Source organism: Chenopodium quinoa, unplaced genomic scaffold (genome assembly GCF_001683475.1).
Source record: "Chenopodium quinoa cultivar QQ74 unplaced genomic scaffold, ASM168347v1, whole genome shotgun sequence".
NCBI lineage: Eukaryota > Viridiplantae > Streptophyta > Magnoliopsida > Caryophyllales > Amaranthaceae > Chenopodium > Chenopodium quinoa.
This window is the reverse complement of record NW_018745000.1, coordinates 6,815,818-6,829,041: the sequence shown is the minus strand read 5'-3', so window position 1 is coordinate 6,829,041 and position 13,224 is coordinate 6,815,818. Positions and strand designations below refer to the sequence as shown.

General features: G+C 39.9%; 1 protein-coding gene across 1 annotated transcript; it reads right to left on the bottom strand.

Moving 5' to 3' along the window:
• Positions 1-1,057: 1,057 nt before the first annotated feature.
• LOC110707560 lies at positions 1,058-2,034 on the bottom strand. Its single transcript, XM_021885577.1, has one exon. It carries the CDS (start codon positions 1,771-1,773, stop codon positions 1,222-1,224), a length of 552 nt encoding a protein of 183 aa, XP_021741269.1. The 5' UTR covers positions 1,774-2,034; the 3' UTR covers positions 1,058-1,221.
• Between the last annotated feature and the right edge of the window lie 11,190 nt (positions 2,035-13,224).

Genomic DNA, 13,224 nt, shown 5'->3' with positions numbered 1-13,224 from the left:
TGTATTATAAGTGAACCCTCACACCTTCGACACATTCACACCTTCACCCAAAATTCAAGCGTAGATCTTACATATTTCTCAATTCCCGTCGATTTTTTTTTTAAAATCGCCCCAACATTGTTGCAATCGAGGAAGAGAGAAATAGAAAGGGAAATAAAGGGAAACAGAGAAAGGAAAAGAAAAATAGAGCATTCATTCACTTTCATTGGCTATTTAGCAACTTATTTTATCCAGTTTTTAGACTAGTGTAGTAAAACAACGTAATTGTTCTTCCAATTAGCAACCCTTGAACCCTTATAACCTATTCATGCAATATCTCATTTCAACACTAAGATATGCCACCTAGGTGTAAGGAGAGTCAGTAAAACAACGTTGCCTATAACAGAAAACTATATGACATTTTTCAAAACTTTAATCAATAAACAATTGAATTCACCCAATAATTACACATATTCTTGGAAATTAATCAATTTACCAATATTCTTAAAACCTTACTTAGACTCTTAATCACATCAAGTATCCACACTCACACTTGAGCATATCATTTTTAGTTTAAAATCATGAAATTCTTTAACAAAATAGCTGAGCTGAACACTAGGACACATACCCGTACTGGATATGGGTACAACATAGTTGAAAAGTCAAAACACCCCAATCAAATAATAGCAAGAAAAATCTATTGCTGCAATCGTATTCAACCACCAATACCATACCTTTCATACTACAAACACCATCCTATTGTTTCAGCTAGCTGTTTGGACAAAGGATCAATCACTTACTAAATTGCGATTTTGTGAATCTCAAGTATTAGAACCATACACAATACAAGCAATGACAAAAGTCATATCTAATAGAAGCATTCACATCATTTTCAATACAAACATAGTGAACCTCAATACAATGCTAAAGGAAGTAACTAATAGAGTAATAGAATTAAAGTTTTGCGAATACTCATACCTTAGTTAGATTATGATCACAAAATTCACCATAGATGTGATAAACACAGGCGAATTCCGTGCATTCAATCCAAAATGAAAATAACTTAACAAACCAAACATGAACTGAACACCAACAATTGATATTAATCAACAACCAGTATTCTACAAGCACCAATCCAATTGATTTCCAGATATATATATATATCTTTTATAAAAGACTAAAACATTCATACAAAACACAATTAGAAATCTAGAATTGATAGTACTAGTAAAATCAAACATTTTACCCATCTAGAGTGTTACCAAGTATGAAGGAGAAAAACTCCCGCACCGGCGAAAACTCGACCAATCCAATATCCATAGCATACCCACTAACCGGCAACTTCAAATCCCTCAACACACTAAACGCTTCCGCCATTCGATTCTTCGGCACCTCCTGCGCAACCGGGCAAACGGGCACCCACGAATCGACTCGATAATTATCCCCAATATCAACCCCTTCCTTCTTCAGCAGATCACAAAGCTGAGAATGGAATTGGAGAAGGGACAATGTAGGGGTAGGAGAGAGAAAAAGGAGATTGCCCTCATTAGGGAGAGACCCAATTGAGGAGAAATTCAGGTGTAAAGGCTCTTGTTTAGCAGCGAAAGATTTGATTAAGGGTTCAAGCTTTGATGGATCTAAAAATGGCGATGAAAATAGGGTGATGTGGGGTCGAGATTCGATTTCAATGAGCTGGGTACTGATTTGGCGACGAGCAAGAACATTCCAAGCTTTGAGAATTTGGTTTTCTAGGGCTGGATCGAAGTAAAGTTCGATTGAATACCCTTGTGACATTCTTGATTTTGGAAATTGGGTTCAACAAAATTGGGGAAAATTGGGGAAAATTAAGGGTTTTTCTTTTTAATTCATAAGATTTGGGAGTAGAAGTTGTTAGTGAGTAGTAGGAGAAGGGAAGAATTGTCGTCTTATACGAAGTAATTTGTGATGGTAAAGGGTATGGAATTGTTTTTGGGAGAACGATTCACGAAATGTAAGAGCAAAACCAATCAAATTGATAACCTTCTGTCTTGGTTGGGTTTGGTTAGAATCTAACAATTTTATCTCCATATACGGGCCCTAAGGTTGGAGGGGTGGAAATAAGACGGATAAAAAGGGAGAATAAAGATATGGGATTGATAGGTGGGACAAGAATAAATAATTTTTTCCCCATATTTGGTAAGTATGGGAAATAAATTAGGGATAAGTAATAAATTTATAATAATACCCTTTACCCTTTCTCCCTCAAAACAAACACTACATTTCTTCCATCCCTATTTTTTTATCCTTGTCCATCCCTTTTATCCCCTAAACAAACACCCTCATAATGTACTTGCTATTAGAGTAGTTGGATCATCTATTTGGTTGGCTAAGTTTAGTTCAGTTAATTTCATTTCAATTTACTTTAGTTCACTTTAACCTTGGTAATTCGAGTTAATTTATGTCAAGTTCTGATTACTTAAAAAAAATATTTAGTAAAATTAATTTTAGGTCAGTAAAAATAAGTTCAATTCAGTAAAAATAAGTTCAGTTTAATAGAAAATTAATAATTGTAAAAAAGGAAAATAATAGAAAATCAGTATAAACGATTTTGAGCGTAATGATTATAATAGAGAGCGTAGTTTTTTTTTTTTAAAAAAAATCTTTTAGGTAGAGACCATGAAAGAAAGAGATACGATAAAATATTTTGAGGGTAGTTATAGGAAAGAGAGAGAAAAAATTTAATATGATATAAGTTACCGAATATATAAGTGATGCAAAAAATCACCCAAACGTAGCAAGTGATACAAATATGAATAACAAAGGGAGTAATCAAAGATGAATATAGCAAAACTTAAAACACAACATGACATAGAATTGATAATAATCCGTACATAATTAGAAATCGTAAATGAATTGACTTGTTTACATCCCGACTTGATATGAAACCAAATATGTTATAACCTGACAAAACAACTTAGCTTGAACCCGATTATAACCCGACCATTATTTAACCGAATGAAACCGACCTATTAAATATTCACTAATAAAAACCGACCCACCAACAAAGTGAACTTGTTTCAATTCAATCCAATCAAATTTGACTTGCTACCCGATTGACCAGGATTTTTAAAGTACTGTCCCAATAATAACCCAAACCGATATGAACCTGAACCCTGATTAGCCTGAATAAACCCGCTTTTAACTCGAACCATTTCAAACCAACATGATCATGACTCAAACAATTTACGACCTGAACCAAATTAAAAATGTACTAAAACAAACCAAAACTAAATAGACTTGTTTATAATCCAATCGAACTGAACCGGCCCGACCAGGTAGCCAAATGAACTCGTTTTAACATGAATCGTTTCAACTCCAGCCGAAACCAAACTGTTGAACGACTGGAATTGACAACACTACTCACTATATTTACACCTTTTTTTTTAAAATAAATATTTACACCTTTTTATAATAGTAGTAATTCTTAAGCGCGACATAGCTAGCCCTATATTTGCATGATATTTTATTATATCTATTTGCATATAAGTGATAAAAGTGTTGGATGTTGTGTAGTTGTGCAATGTTCGAAACTTTGGTAGATCTACTTTGATTTAGCAAGGAAATGGTAAAAAAAATCAAGTTCTAGATATATAAACGTCTAATAAATTTTTAAATACTTGTTGAAACGAATTGGATAAATTAAACAAGTTATCACACAATTATATACTCCGTGATTTTAAGTACTTATTGAGACAAGTTGAATAATTTAAACAAGTCATCATACAATTATATACTTCGTAATTTTTGTACTCCATATATATTTGAAAGTGAAATTCTACAAGGTAGCCTCAAGGATTCAGTTTTTTTACATGGAAGACAAACTTTTTTCCAACTCTCTTAAGTGGCACCAAAGTTTTGAAAAATGAAGCATAGTGCCCAATTTTTGATTTTTTGGATAACTTTTTTAATTTTTGGTTAACCATAAGTAATTAAAAAATTACTTTTTTTTAAAGAAAAAAAAATAAAAAAAAGTGACTAATTAAAAAACTACCCCCACCAGCCCAACCACCTTCCACGGCCACGCAGCCCCACCAGCCCGAACCCCTGCCTGGCCCTCAGCCGGAGCGCTGCGCCAACCACCCTCCCCCTCCCCCTCCCCCTGAACCACCGTCTCCCCTCCCCTCACCCTGAAACCACCAACCACCCTCGAAATCCCCCTCCCCGTCCCGATCTTATCCCCCTTGAAAGGAATGGTGTCCTTCCAACAAGTGTATTATTACAGAGCTAATTCTTCAGTAAGGTCAAGTGATCGGAATGCCTAGGTGGAGGTCGCTTCCGATTAGTAATATCGAGGTGCAATTGATATTACAGCTTAATCTTAACTGAACCCTTCGGGTCGAACCCAATCGAATCTCCGATCCGAGACGTCGAATTAATCCGAAAGGATTTAATGAGACGACAGAGTTTTACGAATACAGACGTCGGAAATCGAGCCTAGGGCGTCGATACCGAGCGTCGCAAAATCACAAGCAACAAGTATGAGCGTAGCCGTAGCTAGGCTAAGCTAGCTCATAGCATGCCTAGGTGCACCATGTGTGTGCTAGGCGCACCATGGTGTGCAAGGCACCATCGCAGCCTAGGCGCGCCCTGGCAGCTCATCGCAAGCTAGCAACATGCTAGCATGGGTGCCTGGGTGCGCATGGCAGCTATCGCAAGCCACACAGGCACCAGGCAGCCCATAGCAGCTAGCAAGCATGCTAGCGTGGTGCCTGGGTGCATATGGCGGCTATCGTAGGCAATGGCCGCACCAGGCGCACCATGGCAAGCACTAGGTGCTGCGTGCGTGCGTGCCTGGCTTGGCAGCACCATCGTAAGCACCAAGTGCTGGCATGGTTGGCTACCTGGCAATGGCGCGCCATGTGCGTATGCTTGTGTGCTAGCCTTCGCATGGCAGCACCAAGCATCGCAGCACATGCGAGAGGCTGCGCGCCAGCGTGATGCTAGGCCTCGCACAAGCAGCCTCGCACCACAGGCGTATTGATGCTTGTGGGCTGGCAATGTGTGGTGCGTGGCGCATGGCTGGTGTATGGCGCATGGCTGGTGCGCGATGCGAGGCATGTGCGACCAACCAATGCGTGGAATGTGAGGGCCAGCATCAGCGATACCCAGCAGGCACTAGCTGGGCGATGCATGGGTGCGCATGCGATGGCAAGGCAGCACCACGCATATGCGTGTGTGTGTGCCTGCAATAGCAACAAGGCAGCACCACGCATATGTGTGTGCGTATGCCTGCGGTAGCAAGGCACCAGCGCCAGCGCCAGCGATGCCCAGCAAGTGCTAGCTGGGCGATGCATGCTGTGCGTGCGATAGTGGCGCTGGGCAGATTGGTGCGTGATGCATGGTGCGCCAGCCAAGCAAGGTAGCTGGTTGTGCGTGCTGGCAGCGCCAGGTGGCAGCCAGCCTAGCTGCCTTGCAAATGGCGGTTTGAAGGGGAAGTGGGGACCAAAGCCACCAAGCTTCCCTTGGGGAGCAAGGAAATGGTCCCCCCCATGGGATATGGTCCTCACCTAACCCATTCTCTCCTTTTGCCACTTGTTGGCTTGTGATTGTTTTGCATAATTATTTATTTTAGAATTAAATAAATTATTGCAATTGCACATGATCCCACATTGATCATGAAAAGGGGTTTCAAGTCTCCATTCTCTATAAATACCCACTTGGTTGGGATTTTGAGAATACAACCTTGAGTGGAATTAAAAAGGCAACTCTAGGAAAGAGTAAACCTTTGATTCGTAAAACTCATGGTTATTTTGTCCGGGTCTTGACTAACCTTCAAGACTTAGGACGCTCGGGTCGGGTCGAGGGTACGATCCGTCGGAGATCTCGTCTTTTCGGGATTTTGAAGTAAGAGCTCTTTGGGAGCGAAGCACGCGTCAAAGGTATAATTCTTGTCCTTAATCTTGTTTGATTAAGTTTATTATGCTTGTTTAATTGCTTTAATTAAGGGGCGGGTCTTGGTGGGTTTCCTTCCGCGTAGTGTCGGGTCACTACGAAACCCTACAGCGGTATCGGAGCCACGCTCCTTTTAATTTTTGCAATTATTGTTTAATTAAGGTGTTTTAAAGAATTTATTTTTTTGGTTCATGTTCATCTTATTAGATTAGATGCTCGTTTTAATTAATTTTTTAAAACTCGATTTTATTATCGATTTGGCTGTCGAACTCAGTTTTTGGCTCAAAAATAGTGATTTTTGGGTGGAATCGACATTCTGGAACTGTTTCAGTGCTTTTAGTGTTGTCCAGAAGCCAAATTCGAACCAGAAACCCAATTTTTCTGGGGTTTTTCGTTTTTCAACGAAAGTTTTAATTCTTTTTAAGCCTTGATTAATGCAAGCATTACAAGGTTAGATTAAATGCACATTTGCATCACTAATCTACTGGTTTTAAAATATCCTTGAGCATAATAATGGAGTGTTTATTAGTGCTTAAGTTGATATACCAAGTTATCACATCAACTTGTTTTTCACAAATTTTGCAAATAAATTGCAATAAGGTGTGAAAACTTGTTGTGATTTTGTATTTTAAGTTCCCAAGTAATGTTAAAGTTCTAATCTTTAAGTGTTTAAATGATTGGAACCCTAACCCTAAATTCCATGTTGAACAAAGTTTGGATTTTTTCATGTTTTGGTTGATTAAAATCCATTAAATTCAAATTACTTGTGAGTAAAATTTGATAAATCTTCATATTGGAAGATGTAATCTTGGTATTTTACACAAGTATGCAAGTTGGAAAATTTTATCATTGGATGGTTAATTTATTTTTCCAACTCCCTTTTGTCAAATCCATGATTAATTTGCATATTGGCAAGATTAATTTTGGACATAACTCATTTTATTTTAAGCATAATGTTTGACCTAATTTTGTTCAAAATTGAAATTTTGGATAAATTTGGGCTTGTGCACCAATTAAAATAAAATTTGTTTAAGTTAGACTTAATGGTTGTTTTATTTTATTTTCCCTAAAATTAATTCTAAAATATAATTTGGAATTAATTCATGTCACACGTAAATCGGGATTAAAATTCCGAGTCATAGCACGCAAATCAAGGCAACACACCCAAGTGCCACCAAGGCTAGTCGGGCTGCCTAGCAGCCCGCATGTGGCTGCCTGTGGTGCGCACAAGGGCGAGGCTTGATGCTGTTATGCGCTATGTGTGTGTGGCTGGGAAGCACGGCTGGGGTACGTGGGGTGGCTGGGCAAGCTTGCGAAGCATGCTGCTGGGCAGCAGGGCAGCAAGCATCAGCCAGCGCACCACAAGCATCATGATGCGCCTGCCCAGCAGGCTAGATGCTTGCAGGCCACATCGTGCTAGTAGGCATGCGAAGCATGCTAGCAGGCAGCTGGGCTTAAGGCGCTGCTTGCTAGGCACAACAAGCCTCAACCACGCACCATGGCGCCATGCCATGGGCTCCCTAGCAGCCATGGTGCGCACCCACCAAGGGATTTGTTGGGTGATTTTTGCTTAAGGTTGAGCTATGATTTTGCGATTTTTCCCGTGTTAATAATTTTAATTAATTATTTAACGAGGCTAAAAACCTCGATTTTGGATGTGCAAAATTTTGACAAATTATGGGTTATGCCGACTTAATTAATCGGATTAATTAAGTACGGATGCGGAATTTAGTGGGAACTTAATTGGATGCGTTTAGAAATAATTGATTAAACCACTTTGACTAGTTTTAATTAGGCGCGTTAATTGGATTAACGACCAAAGTTAGTTACTAGTTTTGCGTGTTTAATTATGTATTTCGTAAAATTGCATGGGCCGTTCACAAATAGTGAACGGGTGAATGAAAAATTGCTTTCAAAACAGGTTGTTTGAAAATGGCAACTAGTGGGGCCCGACTAGGATAAAAAATACGGACTGCGTTCCGTTATGTATTTTTGTAAATCTAAATACGGTCTGCGAACCGTTAAGTATTTTTGTACTATTTAGATTCATCTTAGTCGTTCTAGCTAGCTTCTTTTATTTCATTTTGGCCAAGAAGTCTCAAGACGGCGTTTCGACGATGACGAGCCAAGATGAAGACCCATGGAAATTGAAGATTTCAAGGGGTCATGCTAGTTGCCAAATGCATCTATTTTATGCCTTATATATATTGTTATTATATATGTTTGCTAGATGCATGTCTAGGATTTCTATGATGTTGCAATGATTAGTTAAGTTCACTTAAATCAACCAACAAAAAAACCCTAGGTCCCTTAATAATATTGAGCTAAAATTTGCCATTCCAAGAACAACACTTACCGAACTAATGCGCGTACGTGATGGATTACGCCAAAGCGAGGCATCACTACTTCCCTAGGAACGTAAGGTATACTAGGTATACAATTTGTCTTGGTTAAGCTCAACGATATCAGTAAGGAGTCCTTAGATGTCGTGGCAAAAGAGATAAAATTTCAAGAATGCATTAGATCCGACATTTTATCAAACCGAGAGTAGCTTGGAGCTATTAGCAATTGGATTGCTTACCTTAAGATATTTAATGGTTAAGACAAGCCAAAGCATGCTTATCCATTTCTTGATCTTTGGGATCTCGGAATCATTTTATTCTCGCCCATAAGGGACAATCTTAAAATGCGTGGATAAAATGTTCAATAAGTGTGAATAAGTGCATGAACGCTTTAAATTTCAACTTATTGATGTATGAATGGTTTTTCACTTCAAATTCTTTCAATTGTAGAATCATGTCTGCAAGTAACTCAAACAACAACCAGATGTGCCCGGAACTCCCCGATAAGTTAGCTATCAAGCTTAACTTAACAAACCTTGATGAATGGGAAGAAGAACTCAGGAAAACTCTCCGAAGTTGTTCCAAGGAGTATGTTCTGGATACTTCCCTCCCAACTCTCTGTTCCAAGACCCTCTTGAGTGACGAAACTTATTGTGCATGGTCGAAAGACTGCAAGTTAGTTTCACAACTCATGGCTAACTCCATCCCGGAAGAATGGAAAGAAAAACTTCCATTCTCCTTCCCAGATTTGTTCCTTGGAGGACTAAGGGATGTTGTCGGTGTGAGATTCTCTAAGAGTTTCAACGAAAACAATGATGGACTCTTGTTTGAAGTGACTAGGTCACTTATGGACATGAATGTAAAGTCGTCGGATCAAGGTTGTCTTGCGAAAGAGAGGTACCATCTTTGGTCTACGGTCTGCAACACTAAGTTGAGACCGGGTATGCCCCTCCGACCCCATGTGGCAAGAATGACTAAGCTCTTCAAGCACATGGAACTCCTCGGAATTCCACTAGAAGATGGAATGGCTGGTCATATTTTGCTCACTTCACTCCACTCAGGATATGATGCATTAAGGGCATATATTTCTGATTCAAAGGAGACACATTCCTTAAAGAATGTGGTGGAGCTTCTGCACCGGGCCAACTTGTTTGGGGCAACCAAAAGACCATCGAGAAGGAGGGATCTCAAGGTTAAGGCTAAGATGCGTTGCTTCTACTGTGGTGGGCAAGGCCACTTCAAGAGAGAATGCAAGCTCTTTCGGGAGGAGGAGGAGAGGAATGGTGCATCCACCTCAGGTATCTTCCTTAACACTTGTGGATTAAGCTTATCATAAGGCATTGGATGCCAAGTATGACTCACTTATTGTTGCCTTTTCAGGGACCAAGTGAGAAGCTTATAAGTGTTGGTGCATGGACAAAAAACGACGAAGATGGTTTTTTGGTCGTGCTTGCATGCACTATTTTGTCTATGACATGTAATTAAATTATTTCTAGTTTTTCATGCTTTGAACATATTATGATCCATGGTGTTGGACACCTAGGAATTTCAAATGTAAGACTTTTGACAATAGTTGTTTCAAGATTGTCTTACAAATTTATGTTCAATTAAATTGCATGTTTTACATATGACAAAAGTTGATACCACTAAGCTAAGACCATCGAGTCGAATCAAACCTACTTGTGGCATTGTCGTCTTGGCCACATTAACATCAAACGCATCAAGAAACTTCTTCAAGAAGGTGTTCTTGACTCATTTGACTTAGAGTCATTTGAAAATTGCAAAGGATGCTTATTAGGCAAGATGATCAAACAGCCATTCTCCAAGTTGGGAGAAAGGGCAAGTGACTTATTAGGTCTAAAACACACGGATGTATGTGGACCTATGAGCACACCCGCAAGGCAAGGTTACCGATATTTCATCTCCTTCACCGACTATTATAGTAGATATGGCTATATCTACTTAATGTCGAATAAATCTGAATCCTTTGAAAAGTTCAAAGAATTTCAGAAAGAGGTTGAAAATCAACTTGGCAAGAAAATTAAAGCACTTCGATCGGATCGAGGTGGCGAATATTTGAGCCATGAATTCGACGATCACTAGAAAGAATGTGGCATTCTTTTAGAGTTGACACCTCCCGGAACTCCTCAATGGAACGGAGTGTCCGAACGGAGGAATCGGACCTTGTTAGACATGGTTCGGTAAATGATGGGTCTTAGTGAACTCCCTATCTCGTTTTGGGGACATGCGCTACAAACAGCAGCACTAACACTGAATAGAGCTCCGTCAAAAGCTGTTGAAAAGACTCCATATGAATTATGGACTAAGAAAACTCCTAGGTTGTCTTTTCTCAAGATTTGGGGATGCGAAGCATATGTCAAGCGATTAATTTCGGACAAACTTCACCCCAAATCGGATAAGTGTTTCTTTGTGGGATATCCAAAAGAAACCAAAGGGTATTACTTCTACAATAAATCCGAGAACAAAGTGTTTGTTGCTCGTGATGGTGTCTTTTTAGAGAAGGATCACCTTTCCAAAATGACAAGTGGGAGGAAAATCGAACTCGACGAAGTTCGAGAGGACGAGCAACAATGTCAACCTGACAAAACTGAAAATCTAGATACTTTGGAAGCATATGAGAAGATTGGTCAGAGTCAAACAGACAATGTAAATGCTCAACCGATTACCCTACGTAGGTCGCAACGGCAAAGATCTCAACCAGACAGATACCTCGGTATCGTCTTAACTGATGATCAGGACATCCTAGTTATGGATGGTGATGAGCCGGTGACATACAAGCAAGCTATGACGAGCCCCGACTCTGCAAAATGGTAAGAGGCCATGAAATCCGAGATGGACTCCATGTCTGAAAATCAAGTCTGGGACTTGGTGAATTTGCCCGAGGGTTATAAACCCATTGGTTGCAAATGGATCTTTAAAATGAAGATAGAAAAATATGGAAATGTATCGCTATACAAAGCTAGACTGGTGGCAAAAGGTTATAGACAAGTCCACGGGATTGACTATGATGAAAATTTTTCACCAGTTGCAATGCTAAAGTCCGTCCGGATCATCCTAGCGATTGCTGCATATTACGATTACGAAATATGGCAAATGGATGTCAAAATCGCCTTCCTCAATGGGATTTTGGAAGAAAATGTGTATATGATGCAGCCAGAAGGTTTTGGCGATCCAGGCAACGCTGGAAAGGTTTACAAGCTGAAGAAGTCCATTTATGGACTAAAGCAAGCCAGCAGGAGTTGGAATCTGCGATTTGATGAAGCCATCAGCAAGTTTGGTTTTATCAAGAATCCAGATGAGTCTTGTGTATACAAGAAGGACAGTGGGAGTGATATTGCATTCCTAGTCCTGTATATCGATGACACACTGCTCATTGGAAACAACACAAAATTGTTGGAGTCCGTAAAGGGCTGGTTGGGCAAGTGCTTTTCAATGAAGGACTTAGGAGAGGCACAGTACATATTGGGCATCAAGATCTACAAGGATAGATCTAAGAGGATGATTAGATTAAGCCAGAGTACTTACATTGATAAGGTACTGGCTCGATTCAACATGGAAAATGCCAAAAGAGGGCATTTACCCATGTCCCATGGCATAACTCTCAGCAAGAAACAGTGTCCGCAAACACCTGTTGAGCGAGAAAGAATGAATCACATCCCGTATGCTTCGCTAATCGGATCGATCATGTATGCCATGATATGTACAAGGCCAGATGTATCGTATGCCCTGAGTGCAACGAGTCGATACCAATCGAACCCAGGAGAGGCGCATTGGACTGCGGCCAAAAACATCCTTAAGTACCTGAAAAGGAACAAGGATAAATTCCTGGTGTATGGAGGCCACAAAGAACTGGTTGTTGAAGGTTACACCGACGCTAGCTTCCAGACTGACAGAGACGACTTCAAGTCACAGTCGGGGTATATATTCTGTCTGAATGGAGGAGCGTTTAGCTGGAAGAGTGCCAAGAAGAGACCACTGCAGACTCTACAACTGAAGCCGAGAACTTGGCCGCTTCGGAAGCAGCCAAGGAAGCTGTTTGGATTCGCAAGTTCATCAGGGAACTTGGTGTTGTACCCTCAATCAAGGGACCGATAAACCTTTATTGTGATAATAATGGAGCTATCGCTCAGGCCAGGGAGCCGAGAGAACACCAGAAGGTCAAACACGTTCAAAGGCGATTTCAAATGATAAGGGAATGAAAATCCGAAGGTGAAATCAGAATTTGTAAGATCGGCACGGATGATAATGTAGCCGATCCTTTGACTAAACCTCTGCCTCAAGTGAAACACAACAAACACGTTGAGGCAATGGGAATCAAGCACATAGGAGATTGGCTTTGATATTCCCTGTACAAGTGTTTTAATTAAACGGGTTGATTTAATGTAAGACACTGTACTAAAACCATTCATTAATGGAGTAATTAATTTTGTGCAAAATTATCATTCACTCCATTACTATTTAATTGTGGTTTAGAATTAAATAATGAGTCCATTCGATTTACGGAAATATTCAAAACAGGGTATCAAGACCATGTCTGGGATAAAGAAACACCTGTTAAGTGAACATTGAATATTAAATCGAGAAGTATCCCTAATCGAGGTCATCTAACAGATGGACGATTGATGACCGTCATAGATTAGTGTGTAGTATGATTAGAACCGTTTCTTGTGCTGCGAGGACGTGACAGTCATAAATCATTTGCACAGGTACAGTTTAGAACTGTACTGGATAAGACCTATGAGAGTACTTTAAGAAAATTTAAATTTTGTCATAAGTACATTTCTCATTATGGCTACTGGAACTTATTTCCTCATACCATGAGTACTGTGAAGTTTTCTTGTTTGAGTACTAGGCTCTTTGATGTTTCCAAACGTCTGCCGTAACTGGGGATCATAACGGGAACACTCGGGAGTCTATGTCCTCTTAGTAAGAAGAACTTACAATACAAGAC

What these genes read in the sequence shown, in the direction of transcription:
- LOC110707560 (XM_021885577.1), bottom strand. Translation starts at nt 1,773, where the DNA reads ATGTCACAAGGGTATTCAATCGAACTTTACTTCGATCCAGCCCTAGAA.